General features: G+C 38.3%; 1 protein-coding gene across 1 annotated transcript in view; it reads right to left on the minus strand.

The window, feature by feature from the left end:
* COL19A1 (collagen, type XIX, alpha 1) overlaps positions 1-24,275 on the minus strand; it is a 211,374-nt gene that overhangs the window by 161,623 nt on the left and 25,476 nt on the right. Inside the window, exons 4-8 of the mRNA XM_009333160.1 lie at positions 17,534-17,657; positions 16,875-17,150; positions 15,059-15,139; positions 12,836-12,961; positions 12,290-12,352 (exon numbers count right to left, since the gene is read on the minus strand). Of these exons, the coding sequence (XP_009331435.1) occupies positions 12,290-12,352; positions 12,836-12,961; positions 15,059-15,139; positions 16,875-17,150; positions 17,534-17,657 (670 nt within the window). The remainder of the gene's footprint in view (positions 1-12,289; positions 12,353-12,835; positions 12,962-15,058; positions 15,140-16,874; positions 17,151-17,533; positions 17,658-24,275) is intronic.

The raw sequence follows: 24,275 nt of genomic DNA on the forward strand, positions 1-24,275 counted from the left end.
AGGAAAAATTTCTTTACTGAAAGAGTGGTTAAACATTGGAAGAGGCTGCCCAGGGAAGTGGTTGAGTCACCATCCCTGGAAGTATTTAAAAGACGTGTAGATGAGGCGCTTAGGGACACGGTTTAGTGGGCATGGTGGTGTTGGGTTGACGGTTGGACTCGATGATCTTAGAGGTCTTTTCCAACCTTAATGATTCTATGATTCTATGAGTCTCCATTTTTCTACCACATACAACTTAGCATCAGCTAAATATCATTATTTTAACTAATCTACCTGATAATATTATATATCTACCTCCCATTTTTAACAAAACACAATTTGAGACAGAAATAGTAAGTAAAAGATAGTTTCATAATTCTGTATCCTGTTAATTACAAATTTCAAACCTGACAGTCGAAGTGAAACTCTACTTCTTTCAGTACTTAGAAATCTGGGTAATTACAAAATAAACCAAACCCTCTGCCATTACTAAAATGTTGCACACATACGAAAGCAGCACGTCAACTAATAAAGCGCAATATTGAAATTCTGAGCCTCTCACAGCAACAGCTGCCTTTAAAACACATATTTGTTTATGGGCCTGAAAGAACAGAAACTTGAACGACACAATGAAAAAGATCCTAAATTGACAGAATTGAGGGTTGAGGATTAAATCGTGATGCTAAAGATACCAAATAAAATAAATAAAAAAAAATATCAGTGAAGTGCACTAACACATGTATCTGGAGAGTTTCATTCATTTATATATTAACTGGCTTCCATGTATATGCAGAAAATCCACTATTATTTCAACTGTTACTATGGAACAGAAAAAAAAACCGCAAGAGGCCAAATGATTAGAAACTCCAGCAACACGCTGTTTCCTCCATGTTATGAGGGCTGTCTTCTATCCTGATGATACTGGATATTAGATTAAGAGACTTCCTCTAATACAGGTAACTAGCTCTGAACTCAATAAACATGTACAACTGCCTTAATTCGCACACTAACATCCTGAAATGAAGTGAAACTTATCCTCTTGAATACACAGGTAGGCTGACGTGCTTTCTTAGCATGTCATGGCTATTCTCAAGCCTTTGCTTAGAGGTCAGCGGTGTTTATCTCAAAGCTCTACCAAGTGGCCTGCTGAGAGCATAAGAGCTCTTTTCTAGGCTTGCAGACCACAAACTGCACAGTGGAACAAGTGGCTTCCTTCGGTTCTGTATAGCCCCCCCTTCTAGGAAAAAAAACAACAAATAAGCACATCTGCAGAGAATACTATTGGTCTGAATGGCTTTTTCAGTGTGCTACAAATACATGGCAGTGCAGGTAAGAGAAGTTCATTTTCTAACAGAAGTGTTCTATCCTCCCATTTCTGTACATGTTACAGATAAGCCACTGACATAATGAACACTTCCCGTGAGTCAAATCACATATCAATATACACAAACATACCTTTTCGCCAGGAAGACCAGCAACACCATCCTGTCCTTTCGCACCTATTTCACCCTACAAAACAAATCATTCAGTTAGAAGTTCTAAAGACTTCTGAGGTTAACAACAACTACTCACGTCATATCTGATTCAACAGAAAAGCACCTTCTACCCTGTTTTTATCATGCTTAGTAACGTAACCACTGTGGAGGAGGATGTCTTACATGTAACACTACAATCAGACAAAATAAATACATTTTAAAACACCTATAATACCAATTAAGACCCTCATCTGACAAATACTTGCACATGCACATTTCCATAAAAAGCAGGTCTGCTGATTTTAGGGGAATTCACTGCGACAGCAGAGTGAAGCCAAGTGGGTCCATTTTCATTGGGTTGAGTGTGTTCTACACTGAGAAAGCTCAACATGTAATACAGGTTTGTTTTGTCTAAGAGTCATGTGCCCATGATATTTTTAAAAGACGCTATTTAAACTCAGTTTCTCTCTCCCTTCCTTTTACCCCCAAAGCCCACGCCATAAGCAATCTATAAGAAAATTTTAGTTTTAAGAGACAAATGACTGACTGATCAGAAGAGGTATGGAAGATCCCAGCAGTTGCAAATTGGACCATGAGTCTTAAAAATGATTGAAGAAAACATCAAACACAGAAATTTTGCTTCATAATATCAAGTATAAGGGTTACAAAATTTAAAATAAAAATCAGATGGACACTAGAGTAATATAACAGAAACACTGAAACCATACTATAGTCTTCCTTTAAAAACAAAACAAAACATTAGGTTTTTCTACTTGTACCAAGAAGAGAACATGCTCTAGCAAACAGGAAATGCCGCAGCCTTTTTGGAGTAATCCAATTCTTTATGAAGAAAACGTCACTGGTTTGAAAAGAATTAATTATCAAATCGTTCTTCGAGAGAAAGCGTTACACAAAGAAGCAGAAGAGCCACATTTACACAAATAATTGGTTCCTAAAATAGGTTGTAAACCTAGGTTTGGAGCCCAAATCTAAAACTGCAAACCCAAAAGCCCCTGCTGAGGAATTAGTGCCCAAGACCTCTAAACTCACAAAGTGCATAACTTTTTAAATAGCGGGATCCTGGAAACTCATAATTCTGATATTCAGCATATGCATAAACTTCTCGGTATTAGGCAAAGTTCATCAGTTTAGTCAATAAACCCACTCTGCAGTAACAAATATCAGTTTCTCATGATCTTCCCGAATAGGATACACACACAGTGCTGCAGTGACTTCTTCTGTTACATATAGGACAGGCGATGCTTAACTCAACAGCGTAGCAGAAAGGCTTTGTCCAGGCCACGGAACGTACATGGTCTCTGCTCTCCACAGCCTACGAGTGCTCCCAGCCTGTACCCCCGCTTGCCTGGACTGCTGATGCCTGCCAGCGCACTGATGGTCATGGGATCTAAAGTTGTTCCAAAATTCACAAGAGGAACAGTAGGAACTGCGCAAGTGAACCGCATCCCAGCAGCCTGGTGTCTTTCCCAAGAGCAAGGAGACCAGGTTCCTATCTGGATGACCGTTCCTGCATTTTATGTGAGACCATCCCCAAGTAAAGTGCATAACCATTTCTTAAACTACAACCTGAGTCTCTCCGTCAGGTTTAAAGTGATTTTAATTAATGTAGTTATGATATAACAACATCAGCTTAGGTATCCCAGAACTCAGTATCAGAATACAAACACTGCTGTAAAGCTTTTTAAAAAAAACAACAAAACAAACTACAAAAAACCCCCACCAGAAACAAAAATCTGAAAGAGCGTCATAGACAGAATACTGTAGTACCTTTATCTTTTCAGTGTAATCGTAATACCTCTGTTATGAAGTTATTAACCTTTCTGAAGTTAAGAACGGAGCAGTAAGATTGGCAAAAAGTACAAACCAACAGTATTTGCTATATCCCAGAACAGCCATTATAAAGCATTTAATCCCTGGTAAAGGAAGGATTTATAATATATGCTTTTCCTCAGCATTCCCTCTAGGCTGGCACGCGGCAGCTGCTGACTCAGCACACTGTACTCTGCGGTGCTTAAGTCTCCTTATGCTTTACCCAGGGAGTCTATGGATCGGGTCCAGGGCCCCAGATGGCAATCTCAGTTAAGTTCTGAGAATTCAGTATTTTTGCCTCTGGCCTCAAGGAAAAAAGAAGAAAAAAAAAAAACCCCAAAGCCCCAAAACCCGAAGTGGTACAGGTCAGGTCTCCTCGTTAGCTTTTTCTAAAAGCAGAATGTTGTGTCCTAATGACTCACCATAATTCTGATGTAAGCTCTCATACCCTAATACTATTGTTGTTGCTTCTTGCCTACCATAAAACTTAGCTACCTTCCTTGCCCCCCATTTTAATTTCCTAACAACTATTCACAGAAACCATCATAAAATAACTGCATGTACGCAGCCTCGCTCAAAACTCCTTTGTTTATAACACGTGAGCTAAGCAAATCAATCAAAATGAGCGACTCCCAGGTGCAGAGTACTATTCCAGCCATAAGTTTAAACCACTGCTCAGAAGCAACGATGTGCTGGAGGAGCGTATGAGCCATCTCCTGTGTCTTTTTTATTCAAATATTGAAATGGTCCTTAGTTCTCTCTGTCTCAAAAGTAGACCAAAATCCTGTGTGTGCAAACAGCATGAACCCACTGGCACTATGAGAGAAAAAGAAGCAGGACTGGCCCCCGGTTACCTTATCTAATCGCCCACAGAGTGACTCTCTTATCTATACACACTCTGTTCCCTTATGCCACTTGCCAGTATTTTAATAGACCAGAACCACTTTGTTACATTCAGCAGTGTATTTTTATATACCGTACAGTCTAAAATTCCACAGCCTGCTACATGCCAGGAAGCCTTTAGCATATATGACTTACTAGCCAATTAACCAAGGTATGTTTACACTTCTGTTCCACTAACTGCAGACAGTTATTTTCCACTGCAAATTAGATCATAAAATTATGCTTCTATCTTGTAATTGCGATTTTAATAACCACAGTCTGAAAGATTCTAGTTTTTCATGCTTTTATTTAATGAGTTTAAAGATCGGATCCTATGGGCTGTACAACCTATAACAGTATTCACACAGACAGCATGACAGAATAAAAAAAAAAAAAAATAGAGCAAATGCATTTTTTAAGGATTTTTTTTCCCTTTTTTTTTTGTTTCATGGCATTTTCCTTTGCTTCTGCAGATCTCAGAGTCCTTCACAAAAGTGAAAAAGCATCCTTTTCTCTTTCTTACATAGTAGATGCCAAAAGCATAGAAATGAGATGAAAAAACAGGGTTCCTGACCATCAGGCCTACATCTACCCCTAAATAAATCTCTGTTATGCCTTAACAAGAGTATTCTAACTCCCAACACACACTGCAATTGAGCTTTTTAAGCTTATGTAAATAAATTAGTAAGAATGAGAATAAAGAACCGCATTTGCTTAGAACTACCAAAGCCAACAGAAATATATGCTGCCAGAAGAACAATTTCATAAGCTGGTGAACACTAGCAGTACAATGCTGGCATTTATAGGTTATGAGGTACGCTCAGTGTAACAGCATTCAAAGGTAGTACCGTGAGCTTTAAGTCTACTGTTAGGATTTTCTCCTAAGGGTACCAGTGAAAATCCTTTTCAGTTGAGCACAAGATACTTATTGAAAAAAATATTTAAGCCATAGCGTATTTTGCAGAAGGTGATCTCTTGTAAACAATAGGTTGGCTACAATATTTTTGACAATGTTTATACTGGTAAACTCGTAAGCAGACAGGGTGGAAACTCAGCAGGGGCTGAAATGAAAAAAAAAAAGAAAAAAATAAATGCTTCTGTCAACTTGCCGTAAAGGCAAGCCAAACTAAATTCTTAAAAAGAGATTGCAGACAGCAAACATGCTTCTTTCCAATTATATCAATCAGACTTCTATCTGAAGTGGAAACAATTTTGCACGTCTGAGACCACCTGCAGTATTACACTTGTGATTGTTTTTTTACATTAATGATTCAAAGAGTTTCACTTGACCTTTACCTCCTTGCACCATGCAGCCTTTATTCAATGCACCTGTTGTAGAACTAGAAATGATACGCTAGTAGCAGACACAAAATACAGTACCTTGATTTCTATAACCACAAGATTTCCATACTACTGAAGAGTCATGTACAACAAAGATAGCCTACAGCCAAATGTAGTGATAGAATGACAGTGATAATTATTTAAGTTAACAAATTACAGTCCTTTCTCATATAAAACCAAAAAACATTCTTTTAAGAAGTATTTTATTTAAACACATTATTTCGTCTCTTAAATTGCAAATCTATTTAAAATATATTTACATTGTGATATGGAGTGGGATTAACTTGACACATTAATATTTAATCTAGAAAACAAAGTCTACAAGGAATTTTGAGAGGAGGAAAATATTCTCAGCATGGTTCTGTACTAACCAGGTACAGATGATGATTTTAATACTAAGATAAAAGCAAATGCACTTAAGAAACAGAAAGAATGACATTAACATGGCCTAGAGCACACACTGCTAGAGTACTGCATGACAACATTGCTCTTGTCTACAATGGGGACATATTAGTTCAGATAAAATGAGTAACCTACATCAGTTGTCAAAACACTCCTTAACCAAAATCAGTTTTGTTTTTGTAAGATTTGATTAAGTAAATTAGCCTTCCCGGTTTTCATCTCTGCGTAGTTATGTGTGTCAATTAGTATCAGAAGTGCCCAGGTAAGAAAATGTGTATTATTATCAAGAATGAAATACAAGCACACTCTGAAGAGAGTTGTTCCCAGCAGACAGTGTACTGGCAGGGTTTCCAAAAGTGATTAAGTGGAAGGTGAAAGAAGTAATGTAGAGAACTCATCCTTTATACTAGGTCTGTCATCTGTATGATCAATGTCAGAGGCAGTACCTGTAAGAAATTACATAAGCTAAAATTTAAAACTTAGATGTACAGACAGGTAAACAGTTCTCATGATTATAAAAGGGTGGTAGAAGTATTTAGACCTGGAAAAAACCCCACCTCATTAGGAACTTTTAGTTGACGAATACAATAAATTCAAATTTGGAGAATTTGCCAAGGGTGAGAAAGAAAACTCATCCCAAAGGCGGCATCACTCCAGGGTTTCCCTGGCACTGGGGGAGAAGCAGGGAGTATATAGCCCAGGAAGTATCATCCCTGTTACTCCCAGCAGAAGCCCCGGGCTGAGCGCTGACCGGGCAGTGCAGGGGCTCAGCCCCTCTGTGGCCTGAGCTGGGTGTCGCTGGTTTAACCCCTGCTACGGGGCCAGTGACTGCTGCCTCCCCTGCTCCAGCTTCAGCCCTGGGGTGGCCCCACTGGGGAAGGGTGACACCCCCCAACCCTCTGAGCACCTCAGAGTGCTGAGGACTCTCTGCCATCCTCTCCACTCCCTCTTGAGGAGGACTTAAACTGCCATCCTCAGGACTGAGATGAATACTGGAATGGTGAATATGGGCAAAAGAGGTATATATTTAAGACTTTTTTTTTTTTTTAACGAAAACATTAAACTATAAACTAATGATGGTTTTTCCTTATTAATTGGATAACTTGGACTACTAGGTGGTTAAAACATTAAGTAGGACTACCAGTAAATTCTTAGCTCCACAGGCATGGAGCGTTCCCTTCTGCCCATTGCAAGATTTTAGTCTACCAAGTACCCTGACAATTCCTGACTTTGTCATCACTGACAGCCAGCTGTATTTTGCCCAAAATTTTTCTTTTTCATGCATTCTAGCTTCTAGGTCTCTATCAATAACTTCTGCAACAAAAATTGCACCAGAAAGGAACCATTCTCAAGGCTGCATAACACGATAGATATGCCTTAGGTGGTATCAGGTGGACCTGGGTTACAAGAGGAATGACAGAGAAGGAGGAGGAAAGGAAGACTAGCAAGGAAAATAAGCAAAAAGAGCAGTCAGACACCTCATTTGTTCTCCATGAGTTCTTTTTTCTTACCATTCCATTACAAATACTTTCCTAGTGCAACAGTATATTGCATAAACCTATCTCTACCAATCCTAAAATAGACTTTTAAACATCTTTTTTCTTAAGTAAAATTTAAATTAATGAAGCTCACTTGAATAGCAATAAATTTCTCCATGGTGTGCATCAACAGGCACCTTACTGTTTGAAAGCACTCTGCATCTGGCTTTTTGCTCCCTGCTCTACTTACAGCATTAACCAATGACCCATTAACACAGCTTGGAATGGTTTAATATTATACATCAAAATATTTAGTTCTCTTTGGATTTCAACTAAAATCTTTCGTGGGCACTAAGTTTGCTTAAAAGAAATAAAAATAAAAAAGATAACATACAATTACTTTTTTTAGCCTCTTTGGTAGAGAAAATTAGTTTGTATATTCAGTATATATGTAATCATTGCAATTACTGTCTTTCTGAAGAATTTCTACATATTGAGGACAAAACAGGACCTTCACATCGCGATCAAAAGACATTTGCTAACAATGAATATATTTGTAAGAGTCTGAGTAGCTATATACCATGCTGAAGTAGTAGAAATTGCTTCCAAGACAGAAAACACAGTAAATTTCTCACTCAGCTCAGCAGAAGCGGAAACCTAGCTCTACAGAACAGATATAAAAATGTGTTAAATCACAGAAGACTTCCACCTGACTTGTGACCACTTGAAACTTGTGAAATACACTGTGCTAAGAATCAAGCTACCATGAGAGTAATATGGTATATTATTCAGGGAAAACCTAAATTGTACACTTCACTGCTGCTGCCTCTCAGTTTTCATCCAGTGGGAAAAAAAGCTATCAGGCAGTCCAAAAAGTGTGTTTCAAGGGCAGAGATCAGTAAGCAGCAAAATTCGCCCTGGTGACTTTTTGAGTCTTAATTAGTCAGACATTAAAGAACAGGAGGCTGTCCCTTGCTGCAGATAGCTGCAGAAGCTGATCCCTCAGCAAATAAAATCCTGCCGAGCAAACATCCCTGGATCCAAGCTTGCACAGGAAACAAAAGGGACAGGGGCTACTACCCTTGAGGCAGTTTTTGCTACACAGTAAGGGGTGTATGGTACCAAACTGAGCAATCTGGTCATTAAAGAAGGGAGACAGTCTTGAAACTGAGCAGCTTCTTTACCCCTGAAGCACCAGAGATAATACTCGATAGTTGAGTGAAGAACTGTCCTCATAATGTCCTCACAAAGCCATAATGGAAGGCCAGGCATACAAATAGGAAGGTCATTCATACAAATGGAATCCTGTTGATCAGTGATGCTCCTGTACATTCAGATGGACAGCTTGCCAGAGATGCATCAATATTTGCATGAATGCTTGTTCCAATGAAAATATGGCACCTTAGTCATTTGGGCCCACAATACACTTTGGACTTTGGCTCAGACTCAGAGCTACTAAGATGAGCCAAGAGTACAGGACTGCCAAGAGTACAGGAATTAAGTGGAAACAGGCTAATAATTAAATTCAAAATGCCTAAAAATGGATTATCAAGTTCCATGCTTTGTATTGGTGATAGCTTAGATATTCCTGAACAGGCAAAACAGAGTCTGATCTTAGGGAACAACTGTTAGGCTGAAGAGAAGGGCAATTTTGGGGAGCTTGAATATAGCCTAACACCAATTCGTGTATGTAGAGACTCTTCCCAATCCCATAGCAACAAAAAGACACGTAAATTCAGTCATACAATTAATTACAGCGGATGGGAATTTGGAACGAGACAACGTAAAATAAAAGGATAAGGAATGTTGTGCTGAACAAGACATAGTATCAACAGATTTGAAAATTTCCTAGGAAAGAAGCTAAAAAATTAACATTATCTTGTTTTCACTTGGATGCTGCCATGGCAAGGACATTTAAATATAGTTAGTTGGATGCTAATAATAATATGATTTAGAAGCAAAAGAAAACAATAAAATGAGGAGCTAAGCACAAGCGAAGTGGGAAACATAAGCTGAAGAACCATCAGACAACTTACAAAAATCCTGTTTTTGTGACTGGCCAGCAAAGTCATCAAGAAGCTGCCTATTTCATGTATAACATATTACAAAACATCCAACCACAGTCTGTTACTCTCCTTTACATAATCTGGCAATAAATCATGTATCCTGCATGTCTGGAATGGTCTGGGGTCTTGCTGCCCCTTCATCTCTAATTATTGATGTAACAAGGTCATTATTGAGAGCAAGTGTTACTGAAAACTTGCACAAATGCAGAGGTGAAGAAAAAATGGTACTAAAGCCTCAGAGAATGTGGCATTCAACTCCATCATGGTAGGCACTATTCAAGGCAGCATTCGTTTGCTCCCGAAGATCAACTGTGATCCTTTTAATCACAGCAGTTATGTGCCCTCCACTCACCCCCAAACAAAAACAAAAAAAACCCACCCCAAAGCTAGGAAGTAGCAAGTACTGGTCAATTATAAGGAAGGTTCAAATTAAGCAGCTTTCTAGCTGTTTGCTGTACTACCTCTGACTTTGACCTGCGGATCCTTTGAATGTTGTGAATTGACATTCACAAATGTCAATTTACTATCATCAGGCTAGGCTGCTGGATGCACATAATCCTGCTCAGGCTCTAAATATTCAGTGAAGTATCAGAGTGGCTGGTGATAAACAGATCAAATTTGGACTTACAGGTAGTACGCCACTACCAAAGAAAATACCTATTTGTATAAATCTTGAAAGGTTTATTTTTCATGAATCTCAAGCTTAATGATTTTCAGTTTTACATCTAAAACAATAATTTTGTACTTTGTAATTACCAACCATGTCAGACATGGCCTCATGCAATTTGCTATCAGTGATGCATAGAAGCTGAAAGTGTTCATTGACTGTGTTCAGTTTTGGGCCCCTCACTACAAGAAGGATGTTGAGATGTTGGAACGGGTCCAGAGAAGGGCAACGAGGCTGGTGAGGGGTCTGGAGAACAAGTCTTCTGAGGAGCGGCCGAGGGAGCTGGGGTTGTTTAGCCTGGAGAAAAGGAGGCTGAGGGGAGACCTCATTGCTCTCTACAACTACCTGAAAGGAGGTTGTAGCGAGGTGGGTGTCGGTCTCTTCTCCCAAGTAACTGGCGAAAGGACGAGAGGAAATGGCCTCAAGTTGCGCCAGGGGAGGTTTAGATTGGATGTAAGGAAAAATTTCTTTACTGAAAGAGTAGTTAAACATTGGAACAGGCTGCCCAGGGAAGTGGTTGAGTCACCATCCCTGGAAGTATTTAAAAGACGGGTAGATGAGGGGACATGGTTTAGTGGGCATGGTGGTGTAGGGTTGATGGTTGGATTCGATGATCTTAGAGGACTTTTCCAACTTTAATGTATGATTCTATGACTGTTGGATGGTTTCTGAATCAATGCAATGAGGGTTTCTTTGTAAAACAAACAGGAGAACAGAACTGGAGGTGACCACAGGCATCCACATGTTTTATTTAGAGGTACTATGCTTAGCATGGTAAATATTGCTAATTGGCTGTGAGACAGAATGGTAAAAAAATTACTTCTGAAGTCTCTTATCTTAGTAGCAGAAATAGTCTAAATGGATCATGTCAGGAGCAGAAGAGCAGTTTCCCAAATAAATGCTAGGAAACTCCCTATGTTAGTAACATAGGCTAACCCTAACACTGACAATTGTTCTATATACTCAGACCTGGTATCAACAAAAATTCATGATTAAATTTGGAAACTGCCAGCAATCCCTGTAGGTTCATCTGGGCTATAGAAACTAATGTGCCTGAACTTTTTTTCCACCTAGGAAAAAGATACAGCTAGTATCAAAAGTGAAAGATATATTGGAGGGGAGGAGTTGCGCGGGGAAGACACTACCAAGGAATTTACTTAATTTAAACTGGCTGTAGATAAGCCCTCTAAGAACTGGACCCATTTCAGCCAGGTACTGCAGTCCTAGGAACAGCGCTGGCTGTCTTCACAAACTATTTCAGATCACGTATTAAACAGTGTGCTGTGAGGGAAGATGCTGTGTTAGGACACCTCCATCCTAACCTCTGGATTAGGACATTCCAGGTATCTACCTCACACCGCGTCCCCTGAACTCAGAATTCATATCCACTGTCTTTGTGGCTGATTTACAATAGTTTATTCAAGCTGCCCCCTCTATTAGCACAAGAAAACCACGTTCCCAGAGATGTCCTAATCCAGCATCCTCCAACCAAATTTAGGGAATGAAGTGCGAAGGGAAAACATCTGATCTGATATGCTGACCTTTATTATTAGGAAACCCCCAAGTTAAATAACACAGAAATGTCACGGTAAGCATTACAGAACAAAAATATAGAATAGGCCCAAGGAAAGGAGCACTGACCAGCCTGTCCTGGGGCTTGCCAATGTCAGGTCCCTCTCTCTTCAAAATTAAGAAAATTTCAGGTAAGAGTGATGTCTAAGAACATACAGTACTGAGGTCATACGAGTGAATTCATACCTTCCTACTGATGACTGCAAGGATGAATCCACCACACAGGATTCTGTCCATCAGCAGTGACGTACACACAAGGTATGGGAAAATCCTTGTCACAGACGACATACACAACTTCTCTTTTTTTGGACAAGGGGAACGGGCAATAGGACATGCTGACAGGGTTGGGTAGGCATGTTCTTCCCAGGCAGGTAAACTGTGTTCCATGGAGTTGATGAGGGGACTCCAAAGTGAGACAGCTGTAGGCTGCCTGGCAGGAAGCCCAGGCACAGAACCAGAGACTGACTGATATAGGATTTAACCTGTGTACAGTACAGGGAGATTCCTTTAAGGAATAACAAGATCCGTAAAGTTTCTGTTTAAGAAAGATAAGCCAAAGATAAAGATTTGAAAGAGAGATTTCAACTGATACTTTACCTTTTCACCTTTATCTCCTTTCTGGCCTGGCAAACCAGCTACTCCTGGCAATCCTGCTTCTCCCTGATTTTAAAAGAAATAAAAAAAATCAACAAAGCAGATCTAAAATATGTATTTAGTTTGATTACCTTGTCTTTACCACAAAAGCCTAACAAAGCAAATGACTCAGAATAAATATAGCGCAACATCCAGGAGAAGGTTTTTCTTTAAAAAAAAAAAAAAGCATTATGTGGAAAATAATTTATTCTCAAGTAAAAACATTTACACTAAATATAATTCTTATTTTTACCATGGATTTCTTTTTGGTGTGTATTCAAACAACTAAACCTTACAGACTTCTACAACTCTAACTTTAAATTAACAAAATCTAAAATATACTATTTCTTACCTGGGAAATACAACGTAAGTACATTACAACACTATAAACCGGTACAATATTTTTTCATAACTACAAAAAAACCCCAAAATCAACCTTCTTTTTTTTTTTTAATACCTAGCAGGATTAAACAGCATGATGCACTAAAAAGCAATAGGAAAACCTCATACTTTATTTGGAAAGCAGTGGCATCTCTCTCTAGATTCTTGCTGCATTCCTGGAAGCGTGTATATTTTGCTGGCATGAACAGTCACTGGTGATGAAGTCGTAGCAAGTAACCTCTCCTCACGTGGGCACTAAAATAAAAAGAAGATTTTCTGATTTTTGGTCCACTTTGGTTGATAGATAAATACTATCCAAACACTATTTTTAAGTTACTTTCTGTTTTAATACTCCTGTACACACCATATTACAGAGAAGCCACAACAATTGCTAAACAGTGGAAAAAGCTGTAGTAAAATGAAGTCTAGACATTGTGATCCGTCTGTATTAAAATCAATGCCAGTTAAAACTGATCTGACTGTCCTACTTCTATCTGCCAGAAGAGCCCAGACAGAGGAATAAAGTCTCCCAAAATTAGAAGCAGTGAAGCAGAAAATGCCCATGGGAAAAAAAAGAGGGTACTTCTCAGTCTCATCCCATCCTCCACCCCCCGGACCTGAAATGCAAAATGTCAGCGTGAGCATGAGGGAAAATTTTGTCATCTTTTTGTAATGAAATACTTTGGGCATGCACAGTTTGGAAACAAACAGAAAGCCCTGAAGCCAGTATTCACCTACTGTAACTCATGAGAGCTGAGCCAACCTGAAGATATACTACAGAACAAGTCAACAGAACCTGATACATTTCAGAAGCTCTCATTAAGATGTCATGACGTCTCCTGCGAGCCTTCCATCAAAGTAATTCCCACATGATTTACAGCTTAGTGTAGAAATTTGTATCCAAGGATAAATTCCTTCGTTAAATTACTGAAAATGCAGCCCTTATACTTGGTAAGGAAGTAATGAAAAAATAAATCAGAAAACGTAATGCTGGTTTCAATATGAAAGTCATTAACAAGTAGTCCACCATATTTTACATCTTCAACGTAAGACGTACAAATGAAACTGATGGTGCTTTTAGCTATATAGCTGAATGAATGTTTAAGATACTATTAATAAAGCCTATCCTTGATCTTTTTGTGTTCATATATAACTAGGGTTTTATTTTTACTTTTTTGCTACTGTGTCATACCTGCTAAATAAAATTTATTTCCATGCACAAAGTGGAACCTACGGAAAAAAAATCCATTAATTTCACTTATCTGTGAGCTTACAGCATTCAAGAGAAAGCCTGCACTATTATCAGGTATATATTTTGAAATATATTTGAACAATAAATTATTTAAAACTGATATTTCCCTTGATAAATTAGATCCAGCCTTTTCCATGCTTCTGAGCACCTATCAGTTGTCAGTTCCCACAAGTCTTCTGCTCCTCTGTTCTTGGGCAGCTTTATCCCTCTATTCCAGGTACCCTTTTCTCCCATCTCTTTGTAGATGGAATCAATTAGTCCTTCTGCACGCTCTGGGGTTTTTTTTGCTGACCGCAGGCTGGGCGGTGATGGTACTGCCCACTATCTCAGAGGAGCCTGCTCTTACGGTCTATTCATAACAGCAGACCAATATTTTAACGTCTTTTCTTTCTGAGATTTTTCTTTGTGGTTTTTTTTTTCCCCAAATGGACTTGATTCAGCAAAACAATCACATCCGCAACTTCAAGCATTTCTATAGTTCTAGTGTCTTCCAGTTTACACTGATTTTATCAAAACAAAAGGGAAAAGTGAACCCTCTAAACTAAATCAATGTTCTCCCTTATGTTAAACAATATATACATCTCAGCATGTGTGTTATAAAGAAGAAAGTATTTGCCAATTATGAAACACCGATTCCTCCATGTTAGCATATTGAAACAAGGGAAACACCCTCAACACCTTCCTGTTTTTCTTCCCTTCCACTGTCATGCAGACTCTTTCATGGGCTTTGTTTATCATCTGTAATGTTTCACTAGATGCAACTGTTATTGAAATGGCCTCTGTTATTTGAAGCCATCCTCAGGTCATTGCAGTGATATGTTTCCTACTCTCTGAGACTTCCTCAGTTACTAATTAGATATTAATCAACGTTAAGAAATGCATTTAAAAAGCACTAGCAGCACCTAGTGCCTTTTACTGAAGTTCCACTGTGCTATTTAGTTAGGCAGCAAAAAACAACGTACCATGACTCCAGATACAGGATTCATTTTTAGGAGGTAATTAATCTAACACTTCTATTGAAATTTCTTTACAATTCTTTAGTAAGAAACAATGAAGCAATTTCTTTTGTATTAACATTGTCATTTTAACAAATAACTTACCAGGTCTGCAGATATTTCACAACACGTATCTTCTGTTGCAAGATTTGGATTACAATAAACTGTTATGCGGTGAAGTTCAATCTATTAAGAAATAAAACAGAGATTAATATGAGATGTAAAAAATCATGTGTTACGGCATGCATTTTCTTATCTTGGCATAATAAACTCTCTCTGAAACACTGCATATTTCTGAAATGCTGGAAAGAGACAAATCCAAACCAATTACACAGCTCCTCACCTAAGGAATTACGCAGTCTATTACTTTTTTGTAAATCACATTTTAGATTTAATTTATCTTCATGTAAGTTACATCCCTTTGCTCTTGCTATGCTACATAGGCATTTTAGCCCTCTAGACATCCTCTGCAAACCTTCTTTTCGGGAACGTAATTTTCTCCTGCAGTGAACTAGAGTAAAGGTTTGATAAGCTCTCTTTCACATACATCTTCTACCACTTTGGACAGACCTTTGCCTGGACCTTGCCACTAAATCACCTGAAAAGCAAAAATCACAAGTTCTGTACATAAAGCTTCTGTTTCAGAGATTTTGGTGGATTGGTGAGATGAACAGCATCTAATTTTAACTAGCTAATCCTGCCCTCGTATGCCTCTTTCTGCATCTGTTTTGTACCCTCTTATCCTCTCCCTTGCACTTGGTATTGAGAAGAGTGACTGTTGGTACAGGATCCGCTCTGCTGCCTTCACCAGCTTTATGCCCATAATGTTTTCCTGCAACTGTGGAAATCCCAATCGACAACTTCCACTCAGAATTAGACAGCCCGTGCCATGCAACCAACACAAGATAAAAAGAATCTGCTCCCTCTCCTGCATGCTACTTGGAAATGAGAAGATGGTACATGCATTTCAAATAAAGTTGAACTCAGTCTTAGAAAATGAAGCATGAGCTTGGCCTAACCAAATAAGTGCTCTGAGTCCAGGCCAAAGCGTTTAGTGCCTCAGAGGACTGATTCCTCCCACAATGCTAGCTTGCCGTTACAATGTGCTATTTTCATCTGGAACTGTATAGCGTACATAATATAGCTGAAACTTTCAGACAGTCACTATAAACTCCAAGCCAGGTGCTTTAAACCTGGTAACTGGATGTCAGTGTACTTAAACTGACATTTCCTGGAGCTTTCAAACTACTTGCTGTGAGCTCTCTGCACGAGGAAACAGAGGAGAGCATCTCTGAGACAGAACACAGCCCAGAATATTATGGGGTTGCCTTGGGTAACTCTTGCACCAAAGGCTGCAGGAAACACACCTCCAGCCACTTCCTAATCCCTCCCATTCGGAGGAGGGAGTGACAACTATGAACAATGTGCCCCTACATCTGCATAGCTGAATTACCCTGGAATGTGATACAGTCTTGATACAGAGGTAATCCTTAATGTTTTTGTGTCTCCCCTTTATCAAAGAGAGACAAACTGTAACAGATGACTGATACAAACTTATAAATATATCTCATAAAAATTGAAAGAAAAAAATTACCACTGGAAATTATCTCTAAATGTAGTAACAATATGTCTACAGTAACTATGTGGCTCTTACTCCAGAGCGAATACAGAAAAATAGACTCCCGAAACCAGGACTGAGTTTTTGTAGTTACTTTGGTAACAGAAGGTTTGCCTTAGCAGATGCTACAGCACTGAATATTGTTTAGAGAAAAAGACTTAAGGACTTCAAATTAAGAATACACGCTCAAAATTAATAACCGTTTTTGAACCTTTTATCTACATAATTCTTTACAATGGTGTTAGTAAAAGCGTGGCTAAAATATGATTTCAAGTTATCTGGTTTTCCTTTCATACTACTCACATCTACGGGCTTATCATCTGCAGCGCGAGAAGCAATCAGAGTCCTTCCCTGCAAGTCAATGGTGAATTTTTCATCAGTCTGCTTTCTTTCAATTAAATTACAATCCAAATAGAGGGAAATGATCCCCGACTGCACACTAATACCAAGCTTATGCCACTGCCGATCGAACAATGGATAAATCTCTCGATTCTTAAAAGTGTAATGCAGTATATTTCCCTGAGCAGATTTGGTCATATACTCCACAACCTTTTTTGTACCATCCAGAAGGACGGAGATCTGAAAGCAAAATAAAATAAAAGAAGTGGTCATTTAAAAGTTACGAGTATAACAAACACATATATAAACTACATATAATAAAAATACTTCAACTACATAGATTGCACAAGAATTATGTTATGAAGCATTCTTCTGTGCAACTTTGTAAATACGTATCAGCTATAAATCATAACATGCCTTCTTATTCTAGTTTGCAGTCTTAATTCAATTTGTTAAATTTCTGTCATTCCTATACTAAATCATCAATTCTTTCAGAGCAGTCTGTCTATTCCATATAAACTGTAGCTAAATGCAGTGGTGAAACCTCCACTAAGTTATATTTGCCATATTACATGGGGAAAAATAGAAACTTAAAGAAAAAATAAATCAAAGACAACGCTAACCTCAGGTGTGTCATACTGATTTAAAACTTGCCATATATACCAACGCTCTTTCTTGGTATTTCGCCGTACACGGAACGTAGCAACTAGAGAGTATTCTTCAGGAAGCCCATCTGGAAAAACTTGCCTACACAAGGAGGGAGGAAAAAAAGATTTCTTGTTATTCTTATACACACAAACACTGCTTTAAAGGAATGAACAGAAATAATACCTGGTGAAAACAAGGACCCAAACGCTCACTCACACTCATACAAATTCGCAGGCTTCAGCATTCAGAAGTGCCTCTTCTCAAAAGTACAATTCAGTCTATTTATAAGAATAAATGGCTGAAGATTGCGCTAATAAATTTTTTATTCTTATTTTTTTTAAATCTGTGATTACTATAAACAGGAGTCTTAAAAGAACTGCTGCAAAGTGAATGCCACACATAAATGTATTTTAAAATACTGCTTTTCCCTATTTATTGCTTGGGATACTGGAACAAGTTTACCAGACGATTTGTGGAATAAACCCCATCCTTGCATACTTTCAAAACACAGCTGGACAGGGCTCATAATAACCTGATCTAAGTTTCAAGCTGGTCCTGCTTTGAGCAGGGGGTTTGATCCAGTGACCTCCACGGGCAATAACTCTGATATCTTGAGTATCAGAACAGCTGGACTTTAGCAGGCTTGAACAAAAATAAGGAATACATTTCTGAATAAATGACTCGCTGTTGTTTGATTTTGTTATTCCTTTCTTACCTAACATATATTGATGCCTCTAAAAAGAAGTCTGACTTGCTACCTATATCACAGAAAGCAGTACAACACCACTTCTACGAACTATTTGAAAAGTTTGTATTCAGAAAAAATGAAATTAGTCTGCAACTCAACTCTACAGACTTTGGTAATCATTAAATATATACTAATTCTGTGCTAAACAAATTAGGACAGTGCAATCACCTTTTTTTTTTTTTTTAACCTTCTACATTTCAAATTATTTCTTTTCTAAGACAGAGGTGAGACAAATGAAAACCACAGATGCAAACACTACACAACACACAAGTAGCTAAAGTGTTAACATTGCTGTTTGCTGAAAACTGTCAGGGTTGCCCAAGTAGCCACATTGCAAAAGGCATTCCCTGGATCAGAGCAGAGGAAACCTGAGGGCCCCACGCAGCAGAAAAATTTTCTCCATTTTTCTTCCCACAATCATGTGAAATAAATGGTTTAGTTCTAAAAAACTATAAATGGGGTTATAATTACACAGTAATGTGCTATAAAGGCTTTATTTAAAAAAACAAAAACCAAAAGAAAACAAAGGGGAAAAAAAGAAAAGAGGAAAGCACCAGCTGACAAGACAATAACCCCACAACCCTCCTGGAAATCAGTGCACTTCAGTTAACTTAGGATCTCAGGAAAAATGCCTTCTGTGTAGAGAAGCCTGCTCTAAATCCTGCCAAAGAGCTTCTTTATGGACTAACACCTATTTAAGACCCTTATGTGGGGATCACACTTCTTTGGCTTATTTCCGACAGCTGATTCCTGTTTTATCCCAGGACCAAATTGGCTGCTCTCCCACGTTGTTAGTGGACCCATATGCTCTGTTGCACAGCTATAGATGCTTCAATGCCAAAAGGCAAGGCAAAGTGAATAGGCTTTACAGGATATAGATCTAGATTTCATAGTACTCTGCATTTTAATTATAGCATAAAGAATACGTTTATGATTTATAAAGAAAATTCCCACGTTGTTAGTGGATCTGTTGCTCTGTTGTACAGCTATAGATGCTTCAATGCCAAAAAGGCAAGGCAAAGTGAATAGGCTTTACAGGATATAGATCTAGATTTCATAGTACTCTGTATTTTAATTATAGCATAAAGAATACGTTTATGATTTATAAAGAAAATACCTTCATTGGGCACCAGTAATACATGAGTGCATCTCTGCAGAACACTAATCTGGACATTGGGACCAGCCCTATGGTTTACAGCACCCCAGGCAAGCTAAGGAGATGGCATCTCAGGTTTACAGCTGTAAACTAGACAGTATATCTGGCTGTGGGAGCATCTGATTAGCTCTCCAAAATCAATTAACTTTCCCAGCTAAGTTCCATACTGGGAGACACAGGGGAGTTTACATTAATGGGCAAAGGGCAGACAACTGTGGAAGGGAAATGATCAGAAGTCTTCATCAAATTAAAGGAAGGGAAACCATGATTGGTATGATAAGTCTGCAAAACAAACGGAAGTAGTTTCTGGACATGGTGGGTATTCCAGTAAACATGGAGCACGTTTTTCTCCCCCCCCCCTTGTTGCTTTTTACTGTAAGCCTCCTTGACACTTTAAGAGCTATCTAAATGAATGATAGTATTAGTCTTCTAAAATTTTAAGTGCTTCTTTCGGAATTTTCTCAAAAAAATTTGGTTGCGTGTGAGTGCACATGATATAAAATTATCTTCCTTAGCTGTTTATCAAACCATTTGGGAAACAGGACAAGACTTAAGGTATGGGCCAGCATTATGAAAAAGGGCAGGAGTTCACTCCAGCTTCTCTCACCTTTGAACTGACACAGAAAACTGCATTGGGAGAAACAAGAAAAGCAGACAAGGTCAAATTAATTCCTAAGGGCATTATACTTATTTCGGTGAAAACAACTAAAGAGGTAAGATTTAAGTAGAATTGGACCAAGGATAAATTCAATTAGATTCACAAAATAATTTAGGTAGGAAGGTACCTCTGGAGGCCAATGGATCTAACCCCCTGCTCAAAGCAAGGCCAACCTGAAAATTGTATCAGGTTACTGTAAGTCCTGTCCAGCTGAGTTTTGAAAGTCTCCAAGAATGGAGATTATTTCACAACCTTCTGGGAAACTTGTTCCAGTATCTGGCCCACAAACAGCACAAATTTGGTATGCAACTACTGTATACCAAAGACATAACTTAACAGAAGCAATAACTTTATTCTGAGAAGAGTTCTCATTGTGTAACTATATGAACATTCCTTGGCGATCAAAAAGTCATTAACAGATGCTTTAAAGTATACACTTAACACTCAACCCTTCCAGCCAGATGGTGAATGCTAAAAGGAAAAAAATGAAGGGATAAAATACTCAGAAAACTAGCATACTATCTACTACTATACACAACTTCCCCTATGCTCTTGCTCCCTGAATGGCTTCAAGTGAACGTAATAGAATAAAAAGCATGCATCTAGCATTGAAGTGACTTAGGTACAGGCAATCAGTAAGATACTACAGCAGGATTTAAGTATTACTACCATGTTATCTTCTACTCTGTAAAGCTCAGTGAAAAACTGCTCAGAAATAGGCAAAGTATGTATGTGTTTTAAACAAAAAATATATAATGACATTTGATGGGGGAAAAAAAAAGCCTGAACAGAAACATGAACATAAAACCTTGTATCAGAACATGAGAAAAGCCAATAGAAAATTCTGCAGAATACTGAATTTGAAATTCAGAAGTTCTTTGAATGTTTAATATACTGTTTCACCTGATAGCATCTACCAACATTTAAAAACTGAGACATCATGTGCAGGGTGAAAACAGTAAGGCAGCAGCATTAAACGTTAATGAAAAATACAAAAGTGGTTCCACATGTCCACAGCTCAACAAGTACTTCCTCACAGAGTATTTACCCTTTCCATGTGGCACAGGGAAAGAACAATAGGAAAAGGAGAGAGAATAAGGATGAAGGAAACCTGTATCAAGCTCACCTCAAAGTCTACAGATGTAAAGCACAAATATAGAGAACATTAATTTAGGGTAGTACATCATGGTGTCTAAGCCAAAAGCAGTAAGAGAGATGGTAGGTCTTAAGAAAGCCCTAACATTACAGAAATATGGGTAGCAATTAATAAGTGTGCAAATTCACCTATAAAGACAACAAGAAAGAACTTATAAGTTAGAACAGACAAGCAAATGCAGGTATCCTTGGCATCTGGTCTCTGAACCAGGGGATGCTTATGCTTTTTTGGACAAAAGTGTCTGAACCAAAATACATAATCGGACTTGGGAGCAAAAACATGAATCTGAGATTTTCCTCTACCAGGAAATATCCTTAACAGTGGGACAACAGTCAAGTTCTCCCATTCCTGTTGAGCTTCCTTAGCTTAGGACATCCTTCCTGGAAGACTGCTCTAACCTTTAAGGCTATTGAAAAGGTCCTCTCTCCCTCTTCTACACTGGATGTGCTCATGACTGCTGTGGTTTGTGTTGAATTCAATGCTGTCCAAGCTTATTATGTGTGATTTAAGCACAGTCAATGGCTTAGGCACCTCTGGGGACATAGGCAGCATTCAGGCATCTCTACAGACATCTTTGAGTCACTATGAAACTTGTGTGGGAGTTACATGCCCGGCTGCTTAAGCCATGGTGCTTCTGAGCTTCCCTAGAACTTATGCCCAGATGCCAGGGGAAATCTGTTGTCCAAAATGATTCATTTTAGGTGCCACCAGGGGTTAGGTGGTGCTTGAGAGTAAGCAATTTGAATCATTCTCTGAGACTCAGGCGCCCAAAGTCTGACTAAATTATACTTTAGGTGGAATTCAGACAGTTTGATTTTCTCCCTCTGTCCATATTGTCAGTAGTATATAATAAAAAATGAAAGTTGATGAATGGAGCACTGTGTTCTCAAAGCAAAGCACACCCTTGGTGGAAACTGCTGAAAACAATAGCAGGAATTGAAGCACATGAACTGAATACACAGGCTTGAATTTACACCACCCTAGCCTGCTGCATTGAGGTGTACTGTAAATTACAGAGGCGCCAGCTGGCAGATTGAGGAGACCAAAGATAACAAGCAGGAAAATCCCTAACAATACAAGGTTTTAAATCGTACACATATACGTTACAAATCCAGACATTCAGGTATCTCTTTATGTTCCACAGGTTGAAGCATCAGGCAGATGCATCCAGAATGTTAACAAAAACACACTGATGTTCCTGCAACAACTATGTGCCACTCTATCAAAGTATATGTATACTCAGAGTTGCAAAGGCTTTTGTTGCATTCTCCTCTTTTTTACTGAATTAAAAGTAGCCATAATTTTTCCTAAAAACAGGTGCTGTGGCCCAAGCACAGCACAGACTGTACATTATGAGGTTACCAGAAGAGCAGTTACAGGAATTTTGCGTGAACTTGACAACTGTATTTATGCATACCTTCCACTCTTTGTAATGATCTAGTATAGACTGATTTTTGGCAAAATATTTGCTTATTCATTTGTTTCTGCAAAAGTTCTGAAAATTTCTGAAGTGCAGATACCAGCTGGTTCTCCTAGTGCCACCATGCTAAAAGAAGTAATTATGAATGAATTAACTGTGTATTCACTGTGCTATAAACAGTTGTAGTTCTATCTTTGTAAAGCAGCATTGAGTTACCCATATCAAATTTAGTAAGGAAATCCTTTATTTACCTTTTGTTTTTATTTTTAAAAAAAGCTCTAATGGAAAAGCAGCATCTATTTTTAAATCTTATGAACTCTAATTGTTCCATATCGAATGGGAATATACTACAGTATATGATAAACTTCCGTATTTACAAGTATCAATGAAGCCTCCAGCTTGCTGAATATCTTCCAAGAAGAGAAAGATGAGCCAACTTACATTTCCTGAGAGTGAAGTGAGAGATGTTTAGAGTTTATGGCAAGACATATCTTTTCCAGCTGACATATACCATTACCTGGTATATGTCACTTGTAACATGACAATGTTACAATAATTTGGTGACCAGAGCTCAAGGAGTTAGTTTAAACAACTTTCCTATGGTGGGTAATGATCTATTTAGTACTACGTTGACAGAGGCACTGAAGTCTTAACCTTTTCGTGTTTGCTAAGGGATTTAAACTGAGATCCATTATGAATAAAAAAGTAAGACTCAGGTGACCAAATACAAAAAAGCTCCACATTATTCTCAATATTTGTACATCAAATTTCTATATTTTTGATTCTCGGTTTTTGCCTAACTTGACTGGTACAATGGGAGAAGGGGAAATAACTAACTAGAACAATTTACCAATCTCTGCCTAGAAAGGGTATTTTAAATTCTTTTCAAATAAAAGTTAAGAACAGCTGTTTGTTACTCAGAATAAGAAATAATTTCCTTCCCATCTATCTTCCTCAAATCACATTAAGATGCACTATACAGTTTCATGTTACATTAGGCCTCAAGTTGTTTTCGTATGACACATTATATGATGCAACTCAAGGGAAACTATTCAGACAGCTTAAGAGTTATTAATTACTTAGGGACAGCTCAACCCACTCAGAAAAAGTATCGCTGAAAGCAAAGCTGCAAATTATTTTAACATTGAGAAAAGGGATTTACCTAATATTTCATATACTTCAGCATGACTGCTTTCATTTACTGAACAGGTATAGATTAGCTGTCGCTTTTAATATACAGGTGGTTTAGAAATTTTTTTTTTGTGAAAGTCAATGTTATTGCTATTAAAATTTTAAAGGGCATTTAAAAAAAGATTGGCTGAAGGAGAAAAAGAAATACCAAAACTGTTATGCCTGTGCAGAGTACTTTTCTCCTAGGGTTTCCAGCAGTATTCAGTATCCTTATTTACAAGAATTATTGGTGAACTCCTGGCCCTAATGAAGTCAAAGGCCAGTCTTCCCTTGATTTTAAAGAGATCAGGCTAACAAAACTACATCTGCTTTCCAAGTTTGGCCAATTTCTGTGCATTTTAACTTTTCTGAGGGGGGGGGGGGGGGGGGGCAGGCACGCCTGCTTTTT

The sequence above is a fragment of the Pygoscelis adeliae genome, unplaced genomic scaffold (genome assembly GCF_000699105.1).
Source record: "Pygoscelis adeliae isolate BGI_AS28 unplaced genomic scaffold, ASM69910v1 Scaffold57, whole genome shotgun sequence".
Lineage (NCBI taxonomy): Eukaryota > Metazoa > Chordata > Aves > Sphenisciformes > Spheniscidae > Pygoscelis > Pygoscelis adeliae.